This window comes from Amblyomma americanum, chromosome 5 (assembly GCF_052857255.1).
Source record: "Amblyomma americanum isolate KBUSLIRL-KWMA chromosome 5, ASM5285725v1, whole genome shotgun sequence".
Lineage (NCBI taxonomy): Eukaryota > Metazoa > Arthropoda > Arachnida > Ixodida > Ixodidae > Amblyomma > Amblyomma americanum.
In genome coordinates this window covers 119,853,306-119,879,462 of record NC_135501.1, presented here as the reverse complement: position 1 = coordinate 119,879,462, position 26,157 = coordinate 119,853,306, and the positions used below count along the sequence as shown (strand labels likewise).

Below are 26,157 nucleotides of genomic sequence, written 5' to 3'. Positions count from 1 at the left end.
TTTGAACAGATCCCACCAACAACTGCACACTTTATTTCCATCACTACTTTGAGGAAATTATTACTCTGTCGCTCAAACTTTTATTACTGCCAAATATTAGTTTTCCGATCCCACACCAAGTGGTAAGAGAGCGTGGTAGATTTAAATCTATCTTTTCATTAAAAATTCTTCTGAACTCACTGAAACTGTGCCTCTCTCGCAGAAACATCTCAACCGGAGCATTATGGTCGCCAGAGCTCCATCTACTGGGGTCGGCCTGGAACAACAACAAAGGTTGGAAAGAACCACTTTTGTCTATCAGTGATTCAAATGCAGCGCATCACGTTATTTGCATTGGCGGTAAAGCATTCGCCAGAGAAATAAAAAATAGGTTTGGATTTAATAGTGATCCCAAATGATGAAATCAACCTGAAGAATATTACGAGACTGACACTATTATAAGGAAGTCGTTTAGTAGAACAAACAGTAAGGTTTGCAGAGCCTTGTGTCTAGTGGGCACGGCGCATTTTTTAAATTTTGCCCACGCAGGTATTTCTTCTATCAAGAATACCCCCTCAAAAATGGGAATTATCACCTTCTAAGCGCGGCTAATTTCCTAGGAACAGTTATCCAATTCAAATAATGTATATCGCATCTGTAATGAACATTGCCACTTCTTAGTGTTTGCTATTCATGTCCATCATTCTCGGGCACAAATTTTGAAAATTAGGCAATTTTTAGACACATTTATGAAGATATTGAAGCAATATTGCATTATTTTGATATCAAGCAAAATATTTTGTTTAAAGTGTCTCCATCGATTGATCGAACAGTTAAGACTGCCATAGAAAAACAATGTGGAACGCTTTTGACAATAGCAAGAACAGGAATAAAAAAATACAAGTCTGCCCTATCGCGATCTGCAGAAGAAATTATTATTACAATGAAATCTTATAATATATGAAAAAATTGCGTTTATAATCCGTTTCCCGCTCAAAACTGTTTTTGTTCAGATTTGCTGGGTATGCTTACCTACCGGGAGCTACATAATTTCTTCACTAGTAGGCGCTTATTTTCAAAATTTTCAGCAGTGTTTAATGTCTGAAAGTCCCACATAATCTATAAGCTGCGCCGTAGTCTACGACTAGGAGCAAGTTAAATCTTTTGATTTTCTTTGCGTAGTTACCAGAATGGTAATTCGGTATGGGCCACGTATTTCGAATTGTTGGCTCCCGACAACGTTCCTAGTGGCCAATTGTTTTCTAAAGGCTCCTATCGCTGATATCGATTCAATGTATGGCGCCTTCTTGCCAAACAATAGTACTATAGAGAAAATTCTTTCACATATGTCGCTCATTAGTAACAAAAACTCATGGAAACCATGAATTACAAACCAGTAAATCGCTCAAAACAAAGATAAAATATAAGATATACTGGAATATCATACGTTCAAAGGATGCGTCAAGATTTCAAGCGTTTAATTTGCACAGGAATCGCATAATGCTAAGCTTAAGAATGCTAAGCGTCAGAAGTTGACGGTGCATTTGAGTGAAAAAAACCACATTGATTTTTTAACCGTTTAAACACACTTCTGCGAGGTAAAAGTGAAACTGTACTGCGAAGCCTGAATGTGAATAATACCATTGTGCTTGGCCAAGAGCTTTATGGTATGCTTATTGAGCATTTTATTGGGGTTGACACCATAAGCATTCTTCCAGCCATAAGATCCGTCCCACTTCCCGCATCCAACAATTATGACGGTATGCGGTCAGGTATTTTTCAAAACTGCGAAGCGTATCAAGTCTGCATTACAGGCAATAAACAATTCTTAATTACGAGATGTGGATGACACAATGATTGCCAGTGTCAAACATGTCCTTTACCAGATTTCGCCTCAAAAAAATACAGAACCCACTTCGTCAGCGCAGTTGTTGCTCAGAACACAGAGATTGCAAAAGTGGCGCTCCTCTACAAATGAGGTGATAGAAATAAAGAATAATTTCGTGCTATCTCAGTAACACCTATATATTCAAAAGTTTTGCAAAAAATTTAACACGCGCGCCTTTACAACTCTAACCAATTTAGCACTCCAATATGATTTGTTCAAAGGGACATTTCCCACACCACAGTGGAAATCTCCGGTGTGGAAATTTAAAAGCAGTAAATTCCTTCCTTTCAGTTTATTCTTAACTGTGAATCACTTGTACGGCGCGAAAATACTGAGGGGCTAGTAAAAGGCGCGGATGGTGCATATCCCGGTAGAAACGCAACAAAGGTATCTATAAGCTCTCCCATCACCCAGTGAATTCGGAGGATTCAGCAAGTACCAATAATCGCTGTGTCATGCAAGTGCTCCTGCAAAGACTTACAGCTTGCGTCGAGGAGTAGCCCTCCATGTCTCAAGTACTTTTTTCAGGCCTCCTGCCACTCTTCGTGCTTATAAACGTTGAAATCCGCATACCGCCTTTATACACCCTCTTTTGTGGATAGAGGGTCTCTCCTGTTTTTCTCACCCCTAAAGGCAATATTTGTGAAGCTATACTATTTGTGTCATTGTAACGGACGCCACTCAGCGATAGCCTGCTTTAACTTGAATTTTTGCCACATCCATTCAAACACTTTCTACAGCCTTTGCGACAGAAAGAGCACATGCTTTTTGCAATGAAAGTTCCGGGTTGGAATGTCGCTGTCGAAGACTTGAGCAAAATGAAAAGTTGAAGATGAGGTGCGGCGCTTTTAACCTCGATGGGAGCAGTCGTATTTCTTCTCTGAGCTGCGAGAAATGGTGATATGTTCAAACAGCCGCAAGACTGTGTCTGTGCCGAGGTAGTACATTATGCGACGCCAGTTCATGTACTGCCATCATGACAAGTACGGTGCATCCCGAAATGTCCGAGACGACGAAGTGGGCAAACTGAAGACGTCACTCGGAAAACATCGAAAATTTTCCCAAAAGCAGAACTCTCTTACTGGTTGGTTTGTCACTTGCCTTAGAGAGCAGGACGGCGCGAATAAGACAGTACAGGATACGTAAGAACTAAACGACCTCGCTATCGTTCCCTATTCTATTCCTCCTATATAAATAACAAGATATCAATACAAAGATCATTATCTAAAGTTTTACACGAATCACTAACACATTTTCAAGCCGGAAAGGTTACGCCCTTGACATGAAATGTAATTCTACCTGTAAAATTCTGTGCAGCGATCGAACCTGATGTCTGCCAACGTCCGTCACGTTCCGCAGGAGGAAGGTAAGCTTTTCACGCTTCGTTTTTTGCTATTATGTCCGTAAAATCTGCGCTAAGAGAAAGGCCCATTTCAAGGAAGTTTATAAAAAAAGTCGCTCTAAACATACTGACAACTCTTCAAAACAGTCCAGTCAAGAGAATCTTAAAAGGCACGCGTGATAAACATCGTCGCCTTTAACTCCCATTTCCACTAGTTTTCGGCACTGCGATTTTTTTCTCTGATTTTGGAATTACCTCGCCAATACTCCTCGTGATTAGTCAGCCAGGCCTCTTTTGTTGTTTTCTTGGTAGCTATGTGGATAATACAGGTTTGCGGAACAAATTTCATTCTGAATAAATGATTGTCCCGTGCATGAACAGCTAGTAGTCGTTCGCTTCGTTTTAGGACTCACTTCGACAAACCCGGACATTAAGAAAAGTGGGAGGAACGTTCAGAATAGAGTGATTGCTTAATCAAGTGTGCCCTCTCCTCCCCTCTATGATTAGGAATTTGGCCATATAAAAGCCTAATGCGTATTGTAATCACCTTCTTAGATTCCTCTTCCAGGTTTCATACGTACTTCTTATCGCGGCAACATCGTTATGATGAATCCTGTGGTTAAAATTTCATTCTTGACACCTGAAGTTTTCGCATTCATTCAAGTACAAGGCGCTTGTTCTGGAATATAAAGCAGTGATGCCAAATCAAATAGCATTAAAAACATTTTCCGAAATATTAATACCCGCGGGTTTAGAATCATGGGCTTGGAAGATGGTTTAGGATGAAAGACTCGAAAAAGACTGTGTCTACGAAAGTCACCCTCAGTTTGACTGCAGCATTAAGCCTGTTATACTTAGTGGCACATGCAGGGGCATATTGGTTTACATTCGTTTTTTCTGGCTGCCCCACCATACTTTTTGTAGCATAGTTCCCGTTTGACTAAATCATCCTTTCAACAGATCGCACCAATAACAACACACTTGATTCCCATCACTACTTTGAGGGAATTGTTACTCTGTCACGCAATCTTATATTACGGCGAGTTATTACGATTTCAATTAAATTTATCATATACAATAGACCATCATCAGACTTTAATTACTTTTCCTATCCCACGCTCAGTGGTAAGAGAGCGCGGTAGATCTATTCTATCTTTTCATTACAAATTCTTGTTAACTGACTGAAACTGCGCCTCTCTCGCAGAAACATCTGAACCAGAGCAATATGGTCGACAGAGCTCCATCTACTGGGGTCGACCTAAAACCACAACAAAGGTAGGAAAGAACCACTTTTTTCTATCAGTGATTCAAATGCAGCGCGTCACGTTATTTGCATTGGGGGTACCGAATTCTCAAAACATAAATAAAAAAGAGGTTTGGATTTAATAGCGATCCCGAATGCTTAAATCTACCTGAAGATTATTCAAAGACTGATACTATGATAATCAAGTCGTTTAGTAGAGCCAAAGCAGTAAGGTGTTCAGAGCCATGTGTCTAGTGGGCACGGCCCACTTTTTGAATTTTGCCCACGAAGGTATTTCTTCTATCCAAAATCACCCCTGTATGAAAATGGGAATTATCACCTTCTAAGTGCGGCTAATTTCTCTGGAAGGGTTATCAAACTCAAAGCGTCTATATGGCATCTGTATTGAACGTTGGCACTTGTTAGTGTTTGCTATTTATGACCAGAATTCTCTGGCAAAAAGTTTGAAAATTAGACAATTGAAAAACACTTTTATGGAGATATTCAATGTAATGGTCTAATATTTTGATATGTAGAAAAATCTTTCTTTTAAAGTGTTTCCATCGATTCATCAATTAAGACTGCCTTAGAAAAGCAATGGAAACCACTCTTGACGATAGCAAGAACAGGAATAAAAAAATACAAGTCTGCCCTCGCATGATCAGCAGAAGAAATGATTATTGCAATGAAATCTTATAATATATAAAAACATTGCGTTTATAAATCGTTTCCCGCTAAAATATGCTTTTGTTCAGAATTGCTGGGTATGCTTACCTACCGTCAGGTACATAATTTCTTCACTAGTAGGTGCTTATTTTCAAAATTTTCGGCAGTGTTTAATCTCTGAAAGTCCCACATAATCTATAAGCTGCGCCGTAGTCTACGACTAGGAGCAAGTTAGATCTTTTGATTTTCTTTGCGGAGTTACCAGAATGGTAGTTCGGTATGGGCCACGTATTTCGAATTGTTGGCTCCCGAAAACGTCCTTAGTGGCCAAGTGCTTTCTAAAGACTCCACTCGCTGATGTCGATTCTATATATGGCGCCTTCTCGTCAAACAATAGTAGTACACAAAACAAATTCTTTCACATATATCGCTGATTAGTAACAAAACTCAGGGAAGCCATGAATTAGAAACCAAAAAATCACTCAAAACAAAAATAAAATGTAAGATATAATGGAATTGCGCAAGTTCAAAAGATAAGGCAAGATTTGTAGCGTTTAATTTGTACAGGAATCGCTTAATGCTAAGCTTAAGAATGCTAAGCGCAAAATTTTATGGTGCATTTGATTGACGCAAATAAACACATTTATTTCTGAACTGTTTAAACATTCTTCTGCCAGGTAAGAGTAAAAGAGTACTGCGAAGCCTGAAGTTGGATAATACCATTGTGGCTGGACAAGGGCTTTCTGGTATGCTTACCGTGCAATTTATTGGTGTTGACACCATAAGCAGTCTACCTTCCATAAGTTCATCCCACTTCCCGCATCCAGGACAAATAAAACGGTAAACGGAATGGTATTTTTCAAAATTGCGAAACATATCAAATCTGCATTACAGGCAATAAACAATTCTTAATTACCAGACGTGGATGACACAAAGATTGCCAGTGTTAAACATGTCCTTTACATTTTTCGCCTGACAATAATGTAAAACCTAGTTCCTGAGCGCAGTTGCTCAGAACATGCAGATTGCAAAAGTGGTCGTCCTATATAAAGGAGGTGTTAAAGGTAAAAAATACTTTCGTGCTATCTTTGTACCACCCATACTTTCAAGCTTTGAAAAAAATAAACACACGCGCCTTTACAATTCCTTACCAACTTAGCACTCCAACATACTTTGTTCAAATTGGCAATTTGTACAGCAGAGTGAAAATCTCTGGTGCTGAAATTTAAAAGCAGTAACTTGCTGCCGTTCAGTTTATTCTTGACTGTGAATCACTTAAGTTTGTCTTGGAAGACGCGACAATACTGAGGAGCTAATAAAAGGCGCGGACGGTGCATATACCGGTAGATACGCAACAAAGGTATCTTTAAACTTTCCTATCACCTAGCCCATACGTCGGATTCAGTTAGTACCAATAACCGCAGTGCCGTGCTAGTGCTCCCGCAAAGGCTTACAGCTTGCGTCGAGGAATGGCCCTCCAAGACTCAAGTACTTTTTGAGTGCCTCCTGCCGCTCTTTGTGCTTGGAAACGTTGAAATCCACATACCACCTATACACACCCTCTTTCGTGGATAGAGGGTATCTCCTGTTATTTTCACCACTTATGGAAATATTAGGGAACCAATTTTATTTGTGTCACTGTGTCGAACGCCACTATGCGATAGCCTGCTTTAACTTGAATTTTTTCTACATCTATTTGAACATTTTCTACAGCCTTTGTGACAGAAAGAGCACACGGTTTTTGCAATGAAAATTCCGACTTGGAATGTTGCTGTCGGAGACTTCAGCGAAGTAAAAAAATTCAAGATCAGAAGTGCCGTTTTAAACCTCAATGGGAACAGTCGTATATCTTCAGTGAGCTGCGAGAAAAGGTGATATGTTCAATCAGCCGCAAGAGAGTGTTTGTGCCGAGGTAGTACATTATGCGGCGCCAGTTCATCTCCTGCCATCATGAAAAGTACGGTGCATCAACTGGAAAGGTCCGAGACGACGAAGTGGGCCAAGTGAAGGCGTCACTCGGAACAAAACGACCTCGCTATCGTTCCCTATTCTAAACCTCCTAAATAAATATAAAACTACCAATACAAGGAGCATTATCTAAGCTTCTACACGAATCACCAACACTTTTTCAAGAAGGAAAGGTTACGCCCTTGATATGAAGTGTAATTTTAGCTGTAAAATTATGTGCAGCGGTCCAACCTGATGTCTGCCAACGTCCGTCACGTTCCGCAGGAGGAAGGTAAGCTGTTCACACTTCGCTTTTTCGCTTATTCTGTGCGTAAAACTTGCGGTTTGAGAAACGGATATTTCAAAGACGTTTAAAAAAAAGTCGCTATAAACATATTGACAGCTCTTCAAAACAGTCCAGTCAAGAGGCATTGGAAGCCGTGGTCACAAACCATTGTCTCCTTTATCTCCCATCTCAAATAGTTTTCGGCGCTGCGATTTCTTCCTCCGATTTTGAAATTACCTCGCCAATACTCTTCGTAATTATACAGCCAGGCCTCTTTTATTGTTATCTAGGTAGGTATGTCGATCCTTTAGGTTTGCAGAAGATATTTCGTTGTGAATAAATGATTGTCCCGTGCGCGAACAGCTAGTAGTCGTTCGCTTCGCTTTAGGCCTCACTTAGACACACCCGGACAAGAAGAACATTTGGAGGAGCATTCGGAATGGAGTGATTGGCTAATCAAGTGTACCCTCTCCTCATCTCTTCAATTAGGAATTTGCCCATATAAAACCCATAAGCCTATTATAATTAGTTTCTTAGATTCCTCTTCCAGATTTTCGCATGCCGCCTCACGTTTCAGACATTCTTATTATCGCGGGAGCATCGTTAAGATGAATCGTGCATCTAAACTTTCATCCCTGCAGCCTGAAATTTCCGAATTTCTTGAAAAAGAAGGCTCTTTTTCTGTAAATAAAGCAATGATGGAAATGGAATAGCATTAAAAAAAATTGATGATGACCAAGACCTGTTAGGCCTGGATATACGTAGCGTAAGCGCGGAGACTTCCGGTTAGGAAGAGTTAATGTATGAAAGTCTCGAATTCACTACATGCGCCTTTAGTTACTGCAAATCCATGAGCCGTCGGGGTGGATTGTCAGCGTCTCCGCCTCAATCGCCCAGAGGCCCTGGTTCGATTCCCAGTCTCGACTCAGGGTTTTCATTTTTCAGTGAGTGTGCGGGGGGGGGGGGGGGGGGGGGGCAGATGACCACGTGGTCGGTCACGTGGTGCTCAGAGGCTAGTCACGTGCTTCGTCACGCGGTTGGTCACGTGGTGCATTCAGAGGATGCGCAGTCCGGCGCGGTGGCGGCGGAGCGTGCGGCGGCTCCGGCGCGCCAGCTGTGTTCCGTGTGACGTCACTGCTCCATGCTCATGCGCAGCACGCAAAACTGCTCAACTTTGGCCAGTGTAGCTTACACTACAAAACATTATTACAACTTTTGTTACTCGATGGTTTCGAATTATTGGCTTGGAAGATGGGTTAGGACGAAGGACTCTAAAAACACTGTGCCTTCGAGAGTCACCCTCAGTTTGACTGTAGCATTGTTCCCGTTCGATGAAATCATCCTCTGAACAGATCACACCAACAACAGCACACTTAATTCCCATCACTACTTTGAGAGAATAATTACTCGGTCGCTCAATCTTTTATTATTGCGAGTTATAATTTTTCCGATCCCAAGCCCAGTGGTAGAGAGCATGGTAGATTTAATTCTAACTTTTCTTTAACAATTCTTGTTAACTCACTGAAACTGCGCCTCTCTCGCAGAAACATCTGAACCGGAGCATTATGGTCGCCAGAGCTCCATCTACTGGGGTCGACCTGGAACCAAAACAGAGGTAGGAGAAAGCCACTTCTGTCTATTTGGGATTCAAATGCAGCGCGTCACGTTATTTGCATTGAGGGTACAGAATTCGCAAAACATAAATCAAAAATAAGTTTGGATCTAATAGCGATCCCAAATGCTGAAACCTACCTGAAGATTATTCAAAGACTGATACTATGATAATCAAGTCGTTGAGTAGAGCCAAAGCAGTAAGGTTTTCAGAACTACGTGCCTAGTGGGCACGGCCCACTTTTTGAAATTTGCCCACGCAGGTATTTCTTCTATCCAGAATAACCCCTTAAAGAAAATGGGAATTATCGGCTTCTAAGTACTTGTAATCTCCTAGAAAGAGTTATCCAACTCAAAGAGTCTATATGGCATCTGTACTGAACGTTGGTACTTCTTAGTGTTTGCTATTCATGTCCAGAATTCTCGGGCTTAAATTCTGAAAATTAGGCAATTGAAAGACACTTTTATGGAGATATTCAACGTAATTGTCCAATATTCTGATAAGTAGCAAAACCTTTCTTTCAAAGTTTCTATCGATCGATCGAACGTAAGACTGCCATAGGAAAGCAATGGTGAACGCTTTTGATGATAGCAACAACAGGAATAAAAAAAAAATACAGGTCTGCCGTAGGGTGATCTGCAGAAGAAATGATTATTAGAACGAAATCTTATATTATACGAAAAAATTGCGTTTACAAACCGTTTCTCGCTCAAGAATGCTTTTGTGCAGAATTGTTGGGTATGCTTACCTAGTGTGCGGTACATTTTTTTCTTCACTAGTAGGTGCTTACTTTTAAATCTTTCAGAAGTTTTTAATGTCTGAAAGTGGCACATAACCTATAAGGTGCGCCGTAGTGTACGACAATGGAGCAATTTAGTACTTTTGATTTTTTTAGGGAGTTACTAGAGATGGGTTAGTCGTTATGGGCCACGTATTTCGACTTGCTGGCCCCCGACAACGTCCCTTGTATATAGATTGGCATCTTAAGGCTCCACTCCCTGATGTCAATTCCATGTATGGCGCCTACTTGTCAGACAATAGCACTATGCAATAAACACCTTTCGCACATGTCGCTCATTAGTAGCAAAAATTCACGGAAACCATGAATTACATATAAACCAGTAAATCGCTCAAAGTAAAATATACATACACTGGAATTTCGCAAGTTGAAAGGATGCGTCGATTTCAAGCGTTTAAGTAGTTTAGGAATCACATAATGCTAATCTTAGGAAGGCAAAGCATCCGTACGTGATGGCGCATTTCAATGACGCAAATAAACACGTTCATTTTCATGGAAGCGTTTAAACAGTCCTGTGCGAAGTAAAAGTGCATCTGCACTTTGAAGCGTGACCCGCCACAGTCGCTCAGTGGCTAGGGCGCTCGACTACTGATCCGGAGTTCCCGGGTTCGAACCCGACCGCGGCGGCTGCGTTTTTATGTTGGAAAAACGCTAAGGCGCACGTGTGCTGTGCGATGTCAGTGCACGTTGAAGATCCCGAGGTGGTCGAAATTAATCCGGAGCCCTCCAATACGGCACCTCTTTCTTCCTTTATCCCTTTCTTTACGGCGCGGTTCAGGTTTCCAACGATATATGAGGAAGATACTGCGCCATTTCCGTTCCCCCAAAACCAATTATTATTATTATTATTATTATTATTACTCCGAAGCTTGAATGTGGATAATACCATTTTGTATGGAAAAAAGCTTTCTGATATGCTTAATGACCATTTTATTCGTGTTGACTCCACCAGCATCCAGCCAGCCATAAGTTCTGTCCCCCTTCCCGAATCAAGGACAATTAGTAACAGTATGGTATTTTTTCCCAAAAGTTGGAGTTATATCAGATCGGCATGAGAGACGATAATTTTAAACCACGGGGTGTGGACTACATGAAGATTTCTCGAGTTAAATATGGCGTTGACCTGATTGCGCATGTCTAAAGCATACAATCTAGTTCTAGTGTGCAATTGTTTTCCCAGAACAGGCCGATTGCAAAAGTGGTATCCCGATATAAAGGAGGTGATAAAGCTAAGACGTAAATTTCCTCAGATCTCAATGCCATCTCTTTTTATAAAAGGTTGGAAAGAATAAGGTACACGTTCCTTTACACTTCCTTGAAAAAATTAGCACACATCTCGCCACACCAATATGGTTTCCTCAAATGGGCCATTGCCACACCAGAGTGGAAATCTCAGGTGTAGAAATTGAAAGGTAGTACCTTCCTGTCTTTAATTTTATTGCTGACAGTGAGTCACCTACAATCGTCTTATGCGATGTGAATGTACTGACGTGCTAATAAAAGGCACGGACGATGCATATCCTAGAAGGCAGGGAACACAGGTAATCTGTAAACTCTCCGATCGCCCGTCCCCAGGAGCACTCCTGCAGCAATGTTGTTTGTTCATTTTGTGAAATTGCATTCTGAAGAGGATACGGGCAACTACAGGCAACTAATGAAAGTTGTTCATACGCTGAAGGACTAGGATTGCACACAAAGCTTGCCTATGTATCTGCAGCCCTACTAAAGTTCTCAACTCCTTGCTGAAAGGACAAAGGATGTCCACCTACCATTTATTTCTTCCCGCTAAAGCCACGTACTTCCTGACTGCCAACAACCCGGCAAAAGCTTTTTCCTCCCTCATTTTTTATCGCCCCTTTTTACCTTCAGGTACATTTTCCCGTTTTAAGTAGTTTAGCGGCAAAATTGCGGCTCGAAGGACCAGGACAACAAAGGTGACAAAGGCTACAGATATGATTGGCTGCACATTTACCGCGTGCAGATTATGATGTACCACTTTTAAAATTTTTAGATCTAGGAATTCCAGAGGAGTGTTCAGCGTCGCAGAATGAGCACAAAATAAATTGACCACCACGTTTGCTTGTTCATTTACACGGATTCAGCGAGCACCAATAACAGCAGTGTCATGCAAGCTCTCCTACACAGGCATACTGTTTGGGTTGACGAGTGGCCCCCTCAGCCTGAAGTACTTTTTGCATGTCCCCTACCCCACTTAATGTTTGGAGACGTTTGCAGTTTATTTTCATTTCAGTGAGAAATGAGGGACCCGAGACAAAAAGTGAACGTTAATTTACTGGACGGTGCTCGAGCCCCATTACATGGCGAAACAACGAGGTGTCGGTAATGACATTTGGTGCACTTACAATTTAGGCAGCACATCCCAGAACATTTACAGAAATTGTAGCTGTTACTACGCATAGTGCAGTCTTTTTTGTTGTGAAAGGTAAAGGCACAGTATGAATGACAAACATCATCACGGAATAACTGCAGTTGTACATAGCAACAAACCCGCAAAATGCCCTAAAGACATAGGAGAAATACATTACACGAAATCCGAAAAATTGCATTTGCGAGAGAAATAATGACTGTATTGTTTTCTTATTTACATTTTAAATAATAACTTTATGTTGGCGAAAATAGTTTAACAGAGTGGGCAGAGTATGTGCAAGCATTTGCTGGCCAAACGTTCGTACGAAAGGTACCGTCCAGTTAGGAGCAGAACGCGAACGATATGTTCGTGTAAGTGTTGTTAGATTGGCGATCGAAAGCATTACAGTCGCAGAAGTAATTATGTGTTGTTTGTAGCGAACTGCTAAGTTACACGTGTAGAGATAGTGTATTGACATTACTTTAAAATTCTGAAAAAGCGGCACAGTATGAGTGTAGTAGTCTTTTCAAGCTATATGGCGAATAGCCTTTTTTTTGTAGTGCATATATTCAATTTAATTTTTTTGTGTAGTTGTACCACATAAAAGGAGACAGTAGATTAGATGAGGCAAGAATAAAGAGTTACAGATATGTAGCATAATTTTCGGTGGTAGGCAGAAATGGAGTTTTGCTAAAATACCTACTCTTTTTGACAGGCGTGAAATTATTTCATTTATGTGCCTATCTCATTACATATTTTTTGTTGAGAAAAAAAACACAGGTGTTTTCATTTCACCAACAACTTCAATAGAAGCATGGTCAAAAAATAAATTATTATTTGAGGGCATGATAGGCATCGGAGACAGCCTTGTGGAAAAAAGCACGGCTTTTGTTTTAGTTGCGTTTATCTGCAGTGAATTAAGTCTGCTCCAAGTGCTTAAATTATCTAATGATTGATTTATGTTATATACAAGCAGACTGTGATCATTGTTTCGAAATAAAAGGGTTGTGTCATCAGCGTATATTATATATTCTGGCTTTGTACTGATGTTTACAATGTCACTGACATAAAGTTAAACAATAGGGGCCCTAGGATGCTTCCTTGACACACGCCTGTAGTAACACGCTTAGAAGAAGAAAGATTTTCGCCTATTACAACTTTTTGTGTGCGATGCTCCAAGAGCATTGGTTTTGTTTCTGTGGCGTTTAAATATGTCCCTGTCATTTGTGTCTCGTGTGGTTATGAACTTTTTGAACAATTTACCTTTCTTTCGTATCATTTTAAGACATTCTTTCGACATCCAAGGTTTCGGAGATCTTGTTAGTTTTTGCTTAGGAACTCAAATAAATGATACGAGATACGCAATTAAAAATAGACAAAAATTACTATACACTTCATCAGAGGTTTATGAGCTGTATACGACATCCCAGTTTGTTCCTAGGAGAATAGTGCTAAATTTTTGTTAATGTGCTATTATTTATGTTCGGCATTTTTGAGCTAACGCCTGGCTTCTTCCGCCTGCCTTTAGGTGTCGTTAGACAAAATAAGTAAATTGGCATGTGGTCACTGATGTGTGAGGCAAGAACACCGAAGGTAGTATATTTTATAACTTTATTGGTTATAATTAGATCTATCAATGTGTTGTTGTTTGGTGTCACGCGTGTAGCTGTTTCAATTAGGTTGTCAAATCCACGCGAGTAAAGGAGTGTTTCAAAGTTATGCTGCAATGTAGATAGCATTAGCAAGTCAATATTAAGATCACCTCCGAGGAAAAAAGCGTCAAATCCACATACCGCCATTGCACACCCTCTGTTTTGGGTAGAGTTTTTTTTCTGTTCTTGTCGCCCTTTATGGCATTATTTAGGAAGCTATTTTTGGTGAGCCACCGTACCGATCTCCACTGAGCGATAGCCTGCTTTAACTTGTGTTTCGCTTCTGCGGCAGCTGTTTGAATATATTCTACATCCTTTGTGGTAGTGTTTCTTACCGCCAGCCCTTCCGAACTATTCACCGGAGAATATACCTTTTAAATATGCGATTCCCTGATGATATGGACTTGATAAGTCACTCAGGGTAAGGATTTCAAACTGCGACCCAGCAACTAGGCAGCCAAAGCATAACGGGGGACCTAAAAATTAATACGAGTAAATGTAGGGTAATGCTAAATATCCTCGGACGGAAAGAACAATTTACGATAGGAAGTGAAGAGCTTAATATTATCAAGAAATACAATGATTTAGGGGCGTCAGTGACCCCTTGCAAGCTAACGTGAGTGAAAACCTAGACGCATAGAAACGGGGTGGAGTGCATTTGCCAGCCACTCTCGAGCCAATAGCACATTAACAATGTTCGTAAAGAATAAGGTATACAAAACTTGTATCTCGCCAGTACAGAACTACACGGCTGAAGCATCGAGTTTAATTAAAAGGGTTGAACTGAAATTAAGGGGCGGGCAGCGAGCTGTGCGAATGAAATTGATAGAACTACCAGCCACCTCACCTCACCACCCAACCCGACCCCTCTAAGGAGCCGGCCGTCCTCGACCCACCTCTGAACACCTTTACCTTTCAGAAAAATTATGCCACGTGTGTGAAGTCGTGGCTTAGATTAAAAGCATCAAACTAATCATCGAGGATAAATTGAAATGTCTCACGGAACTGTTTCATCAGATGTTAGATCGTCCATAATTTTTGTATATTTTTTTTGCTCGGGATTATGGGCCCATCACGCGTTCTCTTTTTTATCCCAGTACCTACTGGTCAACATTCCTAAAGGGGTACAAGCACACAATGCGAAGCGCAAGCAAATGATACGACTTGTTTCAAGAGAATACAGAGACGGTTTTTAGCAAGTTTCAGTCGCAGGCGTTGAGTGAAGCATAATTTATAATAGTTGTGATTATTGTCCCATGAGCCGCTGGGCATATCCATCCGCATGCAGTGACGTCAAGGTGCACTTGCCCCAATCATTGTGACGTTCCCCAACCAACCTATAAACCCGTGCTCTCCAGCGGCGCCGATATCGTGAAGAATGGTCGACCAGATTACCCGGTTGACCATGACGTCAAGGTGCCGTACACCGCCATCCAAAACTGTCTGTACAAAATTGTTTGCCAGTTGTTACTGACGGAGCGCACTGGTGCTTCCAGTTCATTTTTATTACTAGGCCCGTAAGCCTCTTTGAAATCAAAGAAGGGGGGGGGGGGGGGGAAGGGCCCACAGAATTTTTGTGTCTGTCCCCCGTTAAATGTTCTCTTAAAGAAAGAGTACAGAGGCACTTCATTAAAGCACTACATGCAGTGTTCTGTAACCTAAGCATAGCAGATTATCTGCCTAATATTGGAAATAGATGGCTTGACCCTGGTCCTTTCTAGGACTGTGCTGCTTGGGTAGTAGATCCAGTAGCCGATGTCATTTTGTGCGAAAACTATTTTTAATTCGCTGCTAACTATTGATTTCACTCCAAAACTTTATGCACCACCTGCAGCTGACGGATTCTTTGGCAGCAAACAGTTCCCCGGCCGTCTATCCAGGTGGCATACCACGGAAGGAAGGTAAGCAGCCTGCACTTCAATGCCGTGCAAAATACGTTCATTCAGATCCTGTAAATTATCAGGGAGTAAAAAAAACAAACCAAGGCATCATGAAATACAAACTTTCATGCCTTGCAAAAAACCAGCGTCCGGAATGTTTCTTTCTTTGTGCTCTCAGTCTGCACCATGAGCCCAGGTCTGCAATGGGTGTGTGCACAGAAAACTGGGATTCGCTCTAACGTCAGCGTCTTCGGAGCTCTATTTATTGCTTCACTGCCAACAACTCGACAAAAAGTTTGTATTTGAGTAGTAATCATCGAACGAAAGCACTTACAAAATAAGCCCAAGCCCTTCGTCAGCTTTCGGTGCGCTGGGTAGCTTTTGAGTACACTCGAACCATTTAATTTAGTTAATAACTTTGTAAGAATTCAGAATTCAGAAGGCACAATTAAGATATGTTGGCTACGTGATAGACACCCTATGAATAAACGTAAAATACCGTCATGTAGCTTCGAAGAAAAAAAAGAACGCCATGCAGGCACAACTCATTTCGAACAGCGCGGGCACCGAGCAGCAAGCTTTGTGGTGCCGTAACATGGAGTAGAAATGCATAGCACAGTGAAAAAGACAAACTCTGTGGCGTTTCTTTACGTGCCGCACTCTGCAAGTAGCGCGGAAACGTTTTCGTCAAGAGCAAGACGAAGCGCTCGTCTATTTTTTTAATGAACCTAAATTAAGCGCCAATGGCTCCCCTTAAAATAATGGGGATTTTTTCTTGCTCTGAGACATCTTAAGTTAGGATTATACTTTACAAACTGTAATTAGAAAATATTCCAAAGCAGTGCTATACTCAAAGGCTGTGCCAACGACATTTAGCACAACTGATGAACAGGTGTGTAGTGTAAGTACCAAACAGGTTAAAAATTTCTCAAATTTTACGTTTTTATTTTGCACACTTCAACCTTTTTCTCAGATGTGGTCTTGAGCACATCACGGAAATTATAAGTGCAATAAAGCACGTATGTGCCAGAGAACTGTTTCCAGAATAATCAGCCTTTATTATAAGAAACAAACTATTCTTTGTTTATTTTTCAATTTAAAAAGTCAATTTAAAATCATAATTTAACTAAATTTAAATAAATTTCACAATTCGTCAAGTTTTAACCGCTGTTGCAACTACAGCTGCTGTACGTCATATATGCTAAGTTTCATAAACATAGCGTCGATTAAATCATTTCTAAAGAATATTTTATAACTACATCTAAATTCTCACCGCCCATTAAGGCGATAGCTGTTTATAAAGAGGTATTTTTCAAGAACTACGTATACCCAAGGCTAGTATTTCGTTCTCTTTACCGTCGCATTGACCGCACAAAGCTTACGATGAAGTGATGAGAGGGAGCTCCCGGCAGAGTACGTTGTGTGCTTTCGGGCTCGAGTTGCCACATTGCCGGGTTGCTTTGCATGCGATGTGCGTTCAAACTGTGGACAGGGGGTCGCGGCAAGTATCTGACTTTTGATTCTCCAGCTCAGTGGAAGGTGACAAAAGATCCAGTTTATGTTTGGAGTCCACACACCTTAAAAATTTAATGTCTTAGCATTAAAAGGACTAGTTCAGGCGGAAATGGCGACCGCCATCAGGCGTAGACGTGTGTCCACCTCGTATAAAACGAAATTTGTGTACTGCCTCGAATACATCAAACCATAGAATGCAACCTAACATGCTAGTTCGCTTATAACAAACTTTCGTTGAAGAGCCTAGGATATACCGAACTATTATGTGTTGACCTCACATTTAACGAACTTAGCATGTTGGATGCGTACATAACGAACATAAGTGTGTAACACATTCGATATAATAAACTCTAGTTCGTCAACCTCGATTATCACGAACAGTTGGCTTCTAGTGCATTCAAGCTGTCCACCGAGTATCGTCTAGCCGTTTTATTCACCCTAATGAGAATAAATATAATTAGTATGCGTTGCAATATCCATCTTGTGGGGTTGTTTTCGAAAGCAAACCACCAGCACAACACCAACGCCCTAAAGCTTCTTCCTCAAACGCGGAAGTCGGATCTACAGTGACAGTCCCACTGAGCAGCCCAATCTGTAAGCAGCACAGGTTCATGCGTTTCGGCAGACTTCATCGAGTAGTTCAAGGTTTTCTGCCGGGTTCTTCAAAATTCCACGTTGCTATGAGCAGGAGACGTGCGGCTCTTGTGCGCGCCAGCGTAGTTACAATGGGATGCTGTGTCAGTGAGTAGATAAGTCGCAGAGACCGACCTTATACCTCCAGAATCCTAATTCTCTGCCAGGAGGACCTGTGCAATCTGTCACCTGACAATTCGATAGTCCTGCGAAGTGTGTGATCGGAGAACGCGTTTTTTTTTTGGGTGTACAAATACCGGCGGCTGTAGCTTCCATAAGAACCACGCTCTAGTCTGTGTCTTACTGTGAATTCTAATATTTCTACACTCTAAGCGAGAATTTTTCACTAACCCTAGGAAATTCAAGTAGTACGACGTTCTGTTCGACCCTCACATTTCGGACCTTTTTCATCTGGAAACGAGGATAAAGAAATGAGCATGCCGGATTTGGTTGATATCTTGTTTAATGGTGCGGCATTTTTTTTTCAATAAAACTTCACAAACCTACTTAATAAGTACGCGTCAAAGTCATAAGAGCTACTGCACTAAAAGCAACTTCTCTTCTAGTATCTATGTTAGTAACACCTCATACGTTCCACTTCCAACGCTAACTTTAAATTTTCGCGTACATTTTACGCAGGCAAACCCTACCCGGGGACTAGGTCTTACTACAGCGTCACTCTTCTCCCATGGTGGAAGCGTAAGTACTTTTTGCAGCCGTGAAATGTTTATGCATACATCACATTTTACTCACCTACTGGGTAGAAACGTGGAGGCTAATGATAAGGGTTCAGCTTAAGTTAAGGACAACGCAGCGATCCATGGAAAGAAAAATTATGTCTAACATTAAGAGACCGGAAGCAGGCAGAGTGGGTCAAAGAACGGGCGCGGATTAATGACATCCTAGTTGAAATCAGGAGGTAGAAATGGGCTTGGGCAGGGCATGTTATGCGAAAGCAAGATAACCGCTGGCCTTTAGGGGTAACCCAGTGGATTCTAAGCGAAGGCAAGCGTAGCACGGGGTGCACGACACAAGGTTAGGTGGGCGGATGAGGCTAGGAAGTTTGCAGGCATATATGGTGGGTGTCGCGGGCAAAGGACAGGGTTAACTGGAGAGACATAAGAGAGGCCTTTGCCCTGTAGTGGGTGTAGTCAGGCTAATGATGATGATCCTATCCGAGGACTAGGCATCACTACAACGTCTTTCTCCTGCCATGGTGGAAGCGTAAATATGTACTTTTTGCTGAAGTGAAACGTTTATGCAGACATAACATTATATATCACAACGTTGGTGACAAAGCTAATTCTGCGTCACCCTCATACAGTCAACTCAAACACGAAATTGGAGGGAACAGAAGCAAAAAGTAGTGTGAATGCAGCGCCTCTTCAAAGAGCAACGCAGCAAGTAAAAGATGCGACGCTTACCTTACCTACTCCTAATTTCATTCATCACCTCATGCTGGAAAATACAATTGCAGTTTTCGAGTTAGCGCTAATAATGGTCTTCGTTCATTAAAAAACAGCAGTAAAAGCAACAGCACCTCTCTAAGCACTTTCATTGTTATGTCTTGCGTGAATACTGACTTCTTTGCATAATAAGAATTTTAAATTCTTATATTCCATATTCCCCAGCAGGACATGGCGGCTCCTTTTTTAATTCATCTAGGCCTTATTTATAAAGTTTTGTTCCTTTCGGAGGGACGGTCTGGTGTCACAGAAACGATTAACTATGTAAGAAAGCGGTCCTTGTTCTATGTGATGTCCGTGAACGTTAAACGAACTCATATGGTCACAATTATTCCACAGCACTCCACTACAACGTCTCTCATGGCCAGTGTAAGGTTTTGGAAGGGTAAACCCTTTATATACCGGTCCTCTGTGGCGAAGTTAAAGTGACAGTTTCCGGCGGCACATCTCAGAAACAATGTTTAACGTATGTTGCTGATAAGAATAATTTGTGGCTGGCTCTTGCTACCGTTTGGTAATCATAAGAGGGCGATACTTAATATTCAAATCACTTTTCAATAAATCAAACCCCAGGAAAGAGCTAAGAACATTACAGTGAATAGGGAACTTGGAATTATAGGCGCGGTATACCTCGGACTTTTCTTTAGGGGGGGGGGGGGGGAGGAGTGTGCCACAGCTTGCACTGATTTCTTTCCATGAGACGAATTTGAGAATTTTCATATCGCATCTGAAGTGCTTTCTCATTGGAGGCAACGAGCGCGGTAATTTTTCTCAGCAGAAGCAGCTAGCGGCACATCCTCCAACGCGATCACGTAGACAGATGATCATGCAGACTGTATAGGAAGCATGAGCGCTAAGCTGCCGCCGCCTCCACTTTAGATTTGCGACCAATGACGGCTTTCGCTGAATGTTCTGACCTGTGCTACACGGGCGTTTCGAATGCCTTCCAAACGAATGTCATTCGACTCGACTGCCAAACCTGCGCTGCTACACGACGTTTTCGAACGACATTCGGTTCACATGACATTCGAGTCGACGGAGCTCCGTGGAGACATTCGAGATTTTGGGATGCCTTAGAGGCGCAAGCGCGACTACTCTCTACCGCAGCGTCTTCGCGCCATAGGTGGCAGCATAAGTTTTGAAGAGCAAATACGTTCGTTAAACGATGAAATTCTAAATACTATTTATATAAACTACATGGATCGTTTCCAGAAGTTTTGTTAGCAAACAAATATTTACCGCATACTATGGAACCCATCGTAGGAAAGAAAGGCTGCCATTTTGGCCCGGTGCCAGTTTTTTCACTTAGTGTTGTTGATTTGGCTGTGTTTTGTCTTTATTATGTGCGCGTGTGCGTCTGTGCGTCTGTGTGTTCATTTTAAGTGAGCTTTTTTTATTCAGTGAAGTGTATTGCACTTTTTCGTTTTTTGCGACACACGCAGGCGATAGAGCCCAATGTAGCCAACAGACCGCACACAAAAAATGGCAGGGCTATGGGCTAGCGCCTCTGTTAGAACAGTGGCGTTTATTAATGAATAAATAGTAAAATTTATTAGAAATGGCATATTACTTGGAAAAGTAGCAATTTTATAGCGGACTGTAACTATACAAATTAATTGTTGCTGTTATATTTGTTTAAAACAAAATTTGACGGCGGCAGCGCCCCTGTAGCTTGGCGGAAATATACTGAAGCTTTCGATTGCTTTTGGAATAGTCGTGTAGCACCGTGCGGATCCGTGCAGTCAGAATGCCATTCGAAGTTTCGAATGCCGCTCGACTCGAATGTTATTTCAACATACCCGTGTAGCAGAGGTATAGGCAGTAGCCTACTTTCTCCGAATAATTTTTTCTTCGTTACAGAAACTACGGGTGTTCTGTAGGCGTAAAACATGTTTTCAATGCGTACAATTACTACCCCCCAATTCGCTGAATCTGTCCGTCCGGAGCTCAGCGACACTGCTGAGGGAAATGTGGAGAGGAGACAAGATAGCCGAGAGGAGGAAACGCGGCTACCAAACACAGAAGTGGAGACAGGAGGAGGAAACGCGGCAGCCAATCAGAACAGCTGTAACGGTGGAGTCAAGAGGAGTAAGCAAACGCAGGCGAGGAATAGTGCGGGAGGAGGTGGTTAGAAAAGTAGGACAGTGGAGAGAGAGGTCAAGGGAGGAGGAGGACAGCGTCCCCAGCACCAGGTGCCTGGGTTCTGCAAAGAATACAAGGAATGTGGAGTTCGCGTATGCATGATGTGCCGCATGCTCAGGCATACCGTGTCACATTAATCGCATTAGTCGTTTCTAAATTTTCTATTCCGTCATATCTGCCTTAGGATAGCGATTCGGGTTATCTTCGACCACCCCAGCTCTGTTAACAAGCGACGAATTTTCAGTAAATAAGGTATCAGGGAAGACGACCTTAATGTTCAAGCAATGAACTATAATCTCACGCTATCATTGCGGAGTGCGCTTACTCCACGTTGCCTACTGTGCGCTGCCTTACTGTGCGTTTCCTACAAGTTATTTACTATAGTAATCGCTAATAGAACCAGGACCTTATACTTGAATCAATCAAAGGATGACACAGACTTTCGTAAATAATATTCCGCAATAGACCATATTCACACTAGTAAACAGGTGATAGAGAAATGCGCAGAATATAACCAACGCCTCCATATAGCCTTTATAGATTGCGAGAAAGCATTTCACTCAATTTAAACCTCAGCAGGCATGCAGGCATTGCAGAATCAGAGTGTAGAAAAGCCTGTAAAAATGTTGCAAGATATCTATGGCAACTCCACAGCTATCATAGCCCTCCATAAAGTAAGCAACAAAAAATTCCAATAAGAGAGGGCGTAAGGCAGGGAGACACGATCTCGTCAGTGCTGTTCACCGTCTGTTTACAGGGGGTATTACGAGGCCTGAATTGAGAAGAGTTGGAAATAAGAGTTAATGGAGAATGCCTAAATAATCTGCGATTCGCTGATGACATTGCCTTGCTGAGTCACTCAGGATATGAACTGCAAAGAATGATCAATGAGTTAGACAGGCACAGCAGAACGGTGGGTATGAAAATTAATGTGCAGAAAATGAAAGCAATATTCAACAGTCCAGCAAGGGAACAGCAGTTGACAATTGATAGCGAGGTGATGGAAGTGGTAAGGGGATACGTATACTTAGGGGCAGGAAGTGATCTCTGATCTTGGTCACTAAAGGGAAATAACTAGATGAATAAGAATGGTGTGCACCGAATACGACAGCTTCTCTGAGATCATGAATGGAAGTTTACCACTGTCCCTCAAGAGAAAGCCTGTTATACGTAGTGCCACAGGCAGGGGCCTATTGGTTTACGTTCTTTTTCTGGCTGTCCCACCATACTTTTTGTCCCTCAAGAGAAAAATATACAACAGCTTTATCTTGCCGGTATTCACCTACGGAGCTGAAACGGGGAGGCTAAAGAAAAGGGTTCAGCTTAGTTTAAGGACAACGAAGCGAGCCATGGAAAAGAAAATGATAGGTGTAACGTTAAGAGACCGGAAGCGGGCAGAATGGGTGAGGGAACAAACGCGGTTTAATTACATCCTAGTCGAAATCAGGAGAAATAAATGGGCTTGGACAGGGCATGTGATGCGAAGGCAAGATAACCGCTGGTCCTTAAGGGTAACGGAGAGCATTCCAAGAGAAGGCAAGCGTAGCAGGGGGCGGCAGAAGGTTAGGTGGGCGGATGAGACTAGGAAGTTCGGAAGCATAGGGTGGGCGCAGCTGGCAAAGCACAGGGTTAATTGGAGAGACATGGGAGAGGCCTTTGCCCTGCAGTGCGTGTAGTCACGCTGATCATGATGATAATGATGTAGGCCCTCATAGCCCAGAATGGGACCTTCAGAGTTCAACTATAATTGTTATCCTAATACACAGGGTCTCCAATTTCGAGACTGCGGTAAAAAAAATAACGATTTCTTTCGCGAATGTGAGAATCAAGCTGCGCGGAAAGAAGAGTGGGCAAAAAAATCAGTGCGTGGAATTGATAAGGATGACTTCATAAAAGCATGCCAGCGGTTTAGTAGGTGGGATCCTGAGCAGGGAAGTTATTTTCCACGTTAGCACTGAAGTTGCCACAATGTTTTTTTTTTTTGTACCATTTGATCTCTAAAGGAGATTTATTAAACTGCGCAGGAGAACGTTGCATCAGACAGCGAAACATAATTCAGTTATTCACGCTTTTTATTCATGCACCAAATTGTACAGGAGGCCAAGGAAAAAGCCGTTCTACGACGGCTTGAGAAGCCCCCGGGCCCCAACAATACAGTGACCGCAGAAGACACAAATAGATAGTGAAAGAACAATTATCACAACCTAGTGATAACAACGAAGATCAAATTATTAGCGCGTAATCATTCACAAATGTAACACAAAACATAGAAGGCTCTAAACACAAGCATATGCACAGAAATAAAAATCGTCCAGGAAGTAAAATCTGGTTCTGAATAGCTGCTTAAACTCAGATAGAGTTAATTTCAGAATATCAATGCCTACCCGATTGTATTCATTTAGTAGACTTAGTAACGTATTTTGTAGCATTTGTCTACCGCAGTTAGTACGACATTTTGGAACTTTCTCATTTTAACGGTAAAATTGTAAAGTGTTCTGTGCTTCTTGTGGGATACTCCAGATTATTTTGTGATAAGCCAGCTATGTTTGAAAGAAAACTGCGAGTGTTTTGCACTCATATAGTACTGGCGAGACAATATGTAGTGGTATAAATCCTGTGATTTGGTTACGTTAGGTTGTTTAAAAAGAGGGCCAGACGGTCCTGTGTATTTGACAATTGCATTGACATGTAAACAATTTTTTATATATTTAACAGCCTGTTTAAATGTTTCGCTGTAGTGGTGCCCCAGAATAAATAGCATTAATGGAGTGCACAAATTAAGCACTATAAATCATTAGTTGGACTGATTGTGGAAGTGAGTAACGTTGGTGATTAAGCATTCTGGTGACGGCTTAACTTCTGCAATAAGTTATTCACATAATCGTCACATTGCAGGTTCTGCGAAATATATGCACCGAGCACTTAAATAAATGGAACAATATACTGTTGAATATTTTTGTGATAGCATTACGATTAGTAGTGCGTCTGCCCTTGGAATGAAAAATTACCGCCTTTGTTTTTTTAATCTTTATATTTAAATGGTTGGCACAAGTCCAGGTTACAAGTTTTTCTGGCACACTATTTGCTTCCTTTATTAAGTCAGCTTTACAAGGTGATGAGACAAAAATACTCATATCATACGCGTATATGGCTAGTTTAAGACCGGGGCTAATATGGGCGACATCATTTATGTACAAAATAAATCTCTCTGCAATTCATGTCAATCCCAACTTTTCACCTTTCTGGTTTGAACAAACCCTACACTAAAGGATAAGCGATTTCCGTTTTACTCGACACCTTGCTTCGATCAGGGAAAGTTGGAATGTGCTGAATGTGCGTCGCGCTCGTGCGCACAAAGTTGTGCTGGAGTTAGAGCCCTAGTTAAAGGACACCTCCCACATCGTACCTTAACATCCGTTACTCCAACTAAACGGCACGGTCGCATCAGGTTTTCCGCGTAGGTGAAATGAGTAAAACTGCTCGTTCACAAGCAGCGCGTTCCGACCAGCCTCGCCACTTGTCTAACCCAACTTCCTAAACCTAACAGCATATCGATAACCACTGTGCGAAGAGACAAAAAAACTCACGCTGATTCAGTTAGATCGGTTTAAACACTGATCACATGAGATTTGTATTTGCAAATCAAATAACTATGACAACGCTTTCATCGCAGTGTCACAGCCTGCAGTCTGCAGTGAGCCGAAGGTCGTCGGACCATGTGAGGCTGTCATGTCCCGGTTCTTCTACAACGCCACCAGCCAGGCCTGCGAGCACTTCGTCTACGGAGGCTGTCGCGGGAACGGCAACAACTTCCGAACCGAGCAAGAATGCCAGGAAACCTGCGAACCGCACCAAGTGGTGCTGCCCAGGGCATAAGGAAAATGAGACTTATTAAGGGCAGCCGCGGGTTCTGCAAGCTCCGGGCTTCTGGAAGAAAAAACCACAAAATATTGTACTTTTCGAAATTTTAAATAAGAGCGAGAAAGGTGACGCTGTGACACTAATCTCAACGAGAACGTTGCTAATCTCGAAATGAAGGTGACAGGTCTAAAAGCTGGAAGCCTTTTTATAAATTGAACACATACGTTATTGAGCGCCATCAGCAACAGAATTTGAAATTGAAGTTTGCAATTCATTTCTAGAAGTAAACATGAAACTGACTTTGATGAGCGCGCTAAAAGATTGGACACACCCCTGTAGTTTAAGGTGGTGTCGGCATCATGGGAAGAACAAACATATACCGAGTACTGAAAGAAATTTTGCGCACATTCAAAACACAAATTTTATATTCTCACGCACGCATGTCGTAAATTTCATTGTCGCATTTCCCAATTCACTTTGATCAGCAGCACAAGCGCGCGTGCCCTCTGCGTAATGGAGCAAGCATTTCACTGAAGCGAGATTTGCGCTTAAATAAAGAGCTGTCCTTCAAACCACGCGTGTCATTTGGTTTCAATGAAAGTAGGCCATGCTTAAAGTGGTTGGATGAAAACACCATGCCTCCAATGTCCATAGTGGTGCACATGTCTCACCATACTACAGCAAAAAGCACATTCTAGAGGATGACGCTGCCTGGGCCGTAGGAAGTCCACATGTCAAACATTCTCGGAGAAAATTTTTGAAAATTATAGCATACTGTTATGGGAATATTCAAGGTAATGGTCCATTCTTCTGATATGTGAGAAAATCTTTCTTTTAATGTGTTTCCATCGATTATATCAAACAGTTAAGACTGCCAG

General features: G+C 41.8%; 1 protein-coding gene across 7 annotated transcripts in view; it reads left to right on the top strand.

Moving 5' to 3' along the window:
- The window catches only part of LOC144132628 (uncharacterized), a 75,959-nt gene extending 50,117 nt beyond the window's left edge, over positions 1 to 25,842 (top strand). For 4 of the 7 annotated variants that reach the window (XM_077665163.1, XM_077665160.1, XM_077665166.1 and 1 more), the window contains 8 exons: positions 203 to 273; positions 3,185 to 3,233; positions 4,414 to 4,484; positions 7,309 to 7,357; positions 8,896 to 8,966; positions 15,617 to 15,683; positions 18,450 to 18,509; positions 25,092 to 25,842. In XM_077665163.1, coding sequence (XP_077521289.1) covers positions 203 to 273; positions 3,185 to 3,233; positions 4,414 to 4,484; positions 7,309 to 7,357; positions 8,896 to 8,966; positions 15,617 to 15,683; positions 18,450 to 18,509; positions 25,092 to 25,294 — 641 coding nt within the window. In that variant the 3' untranslated portion in view covers positions 25,295 to 25,842. The remainder of the gene's footprint in view (positions 1 to 202; positions 274 to 3,184; positions 3,234 to 4,413; positions 4,485 to 7,308; positions 7,358 to 8,895; positions 8,967 to 15,616; positions 15,684 to 18,449; positions 18,510 to 25,091) is intronic. The other 3 variants (XM_077665164.1, XM_077665161.1, XM_077665162.1) reach the window with 2 other exon arrangements.
- Positions 25,843 to 26,157: the final 315 nt, after the last annotated feature.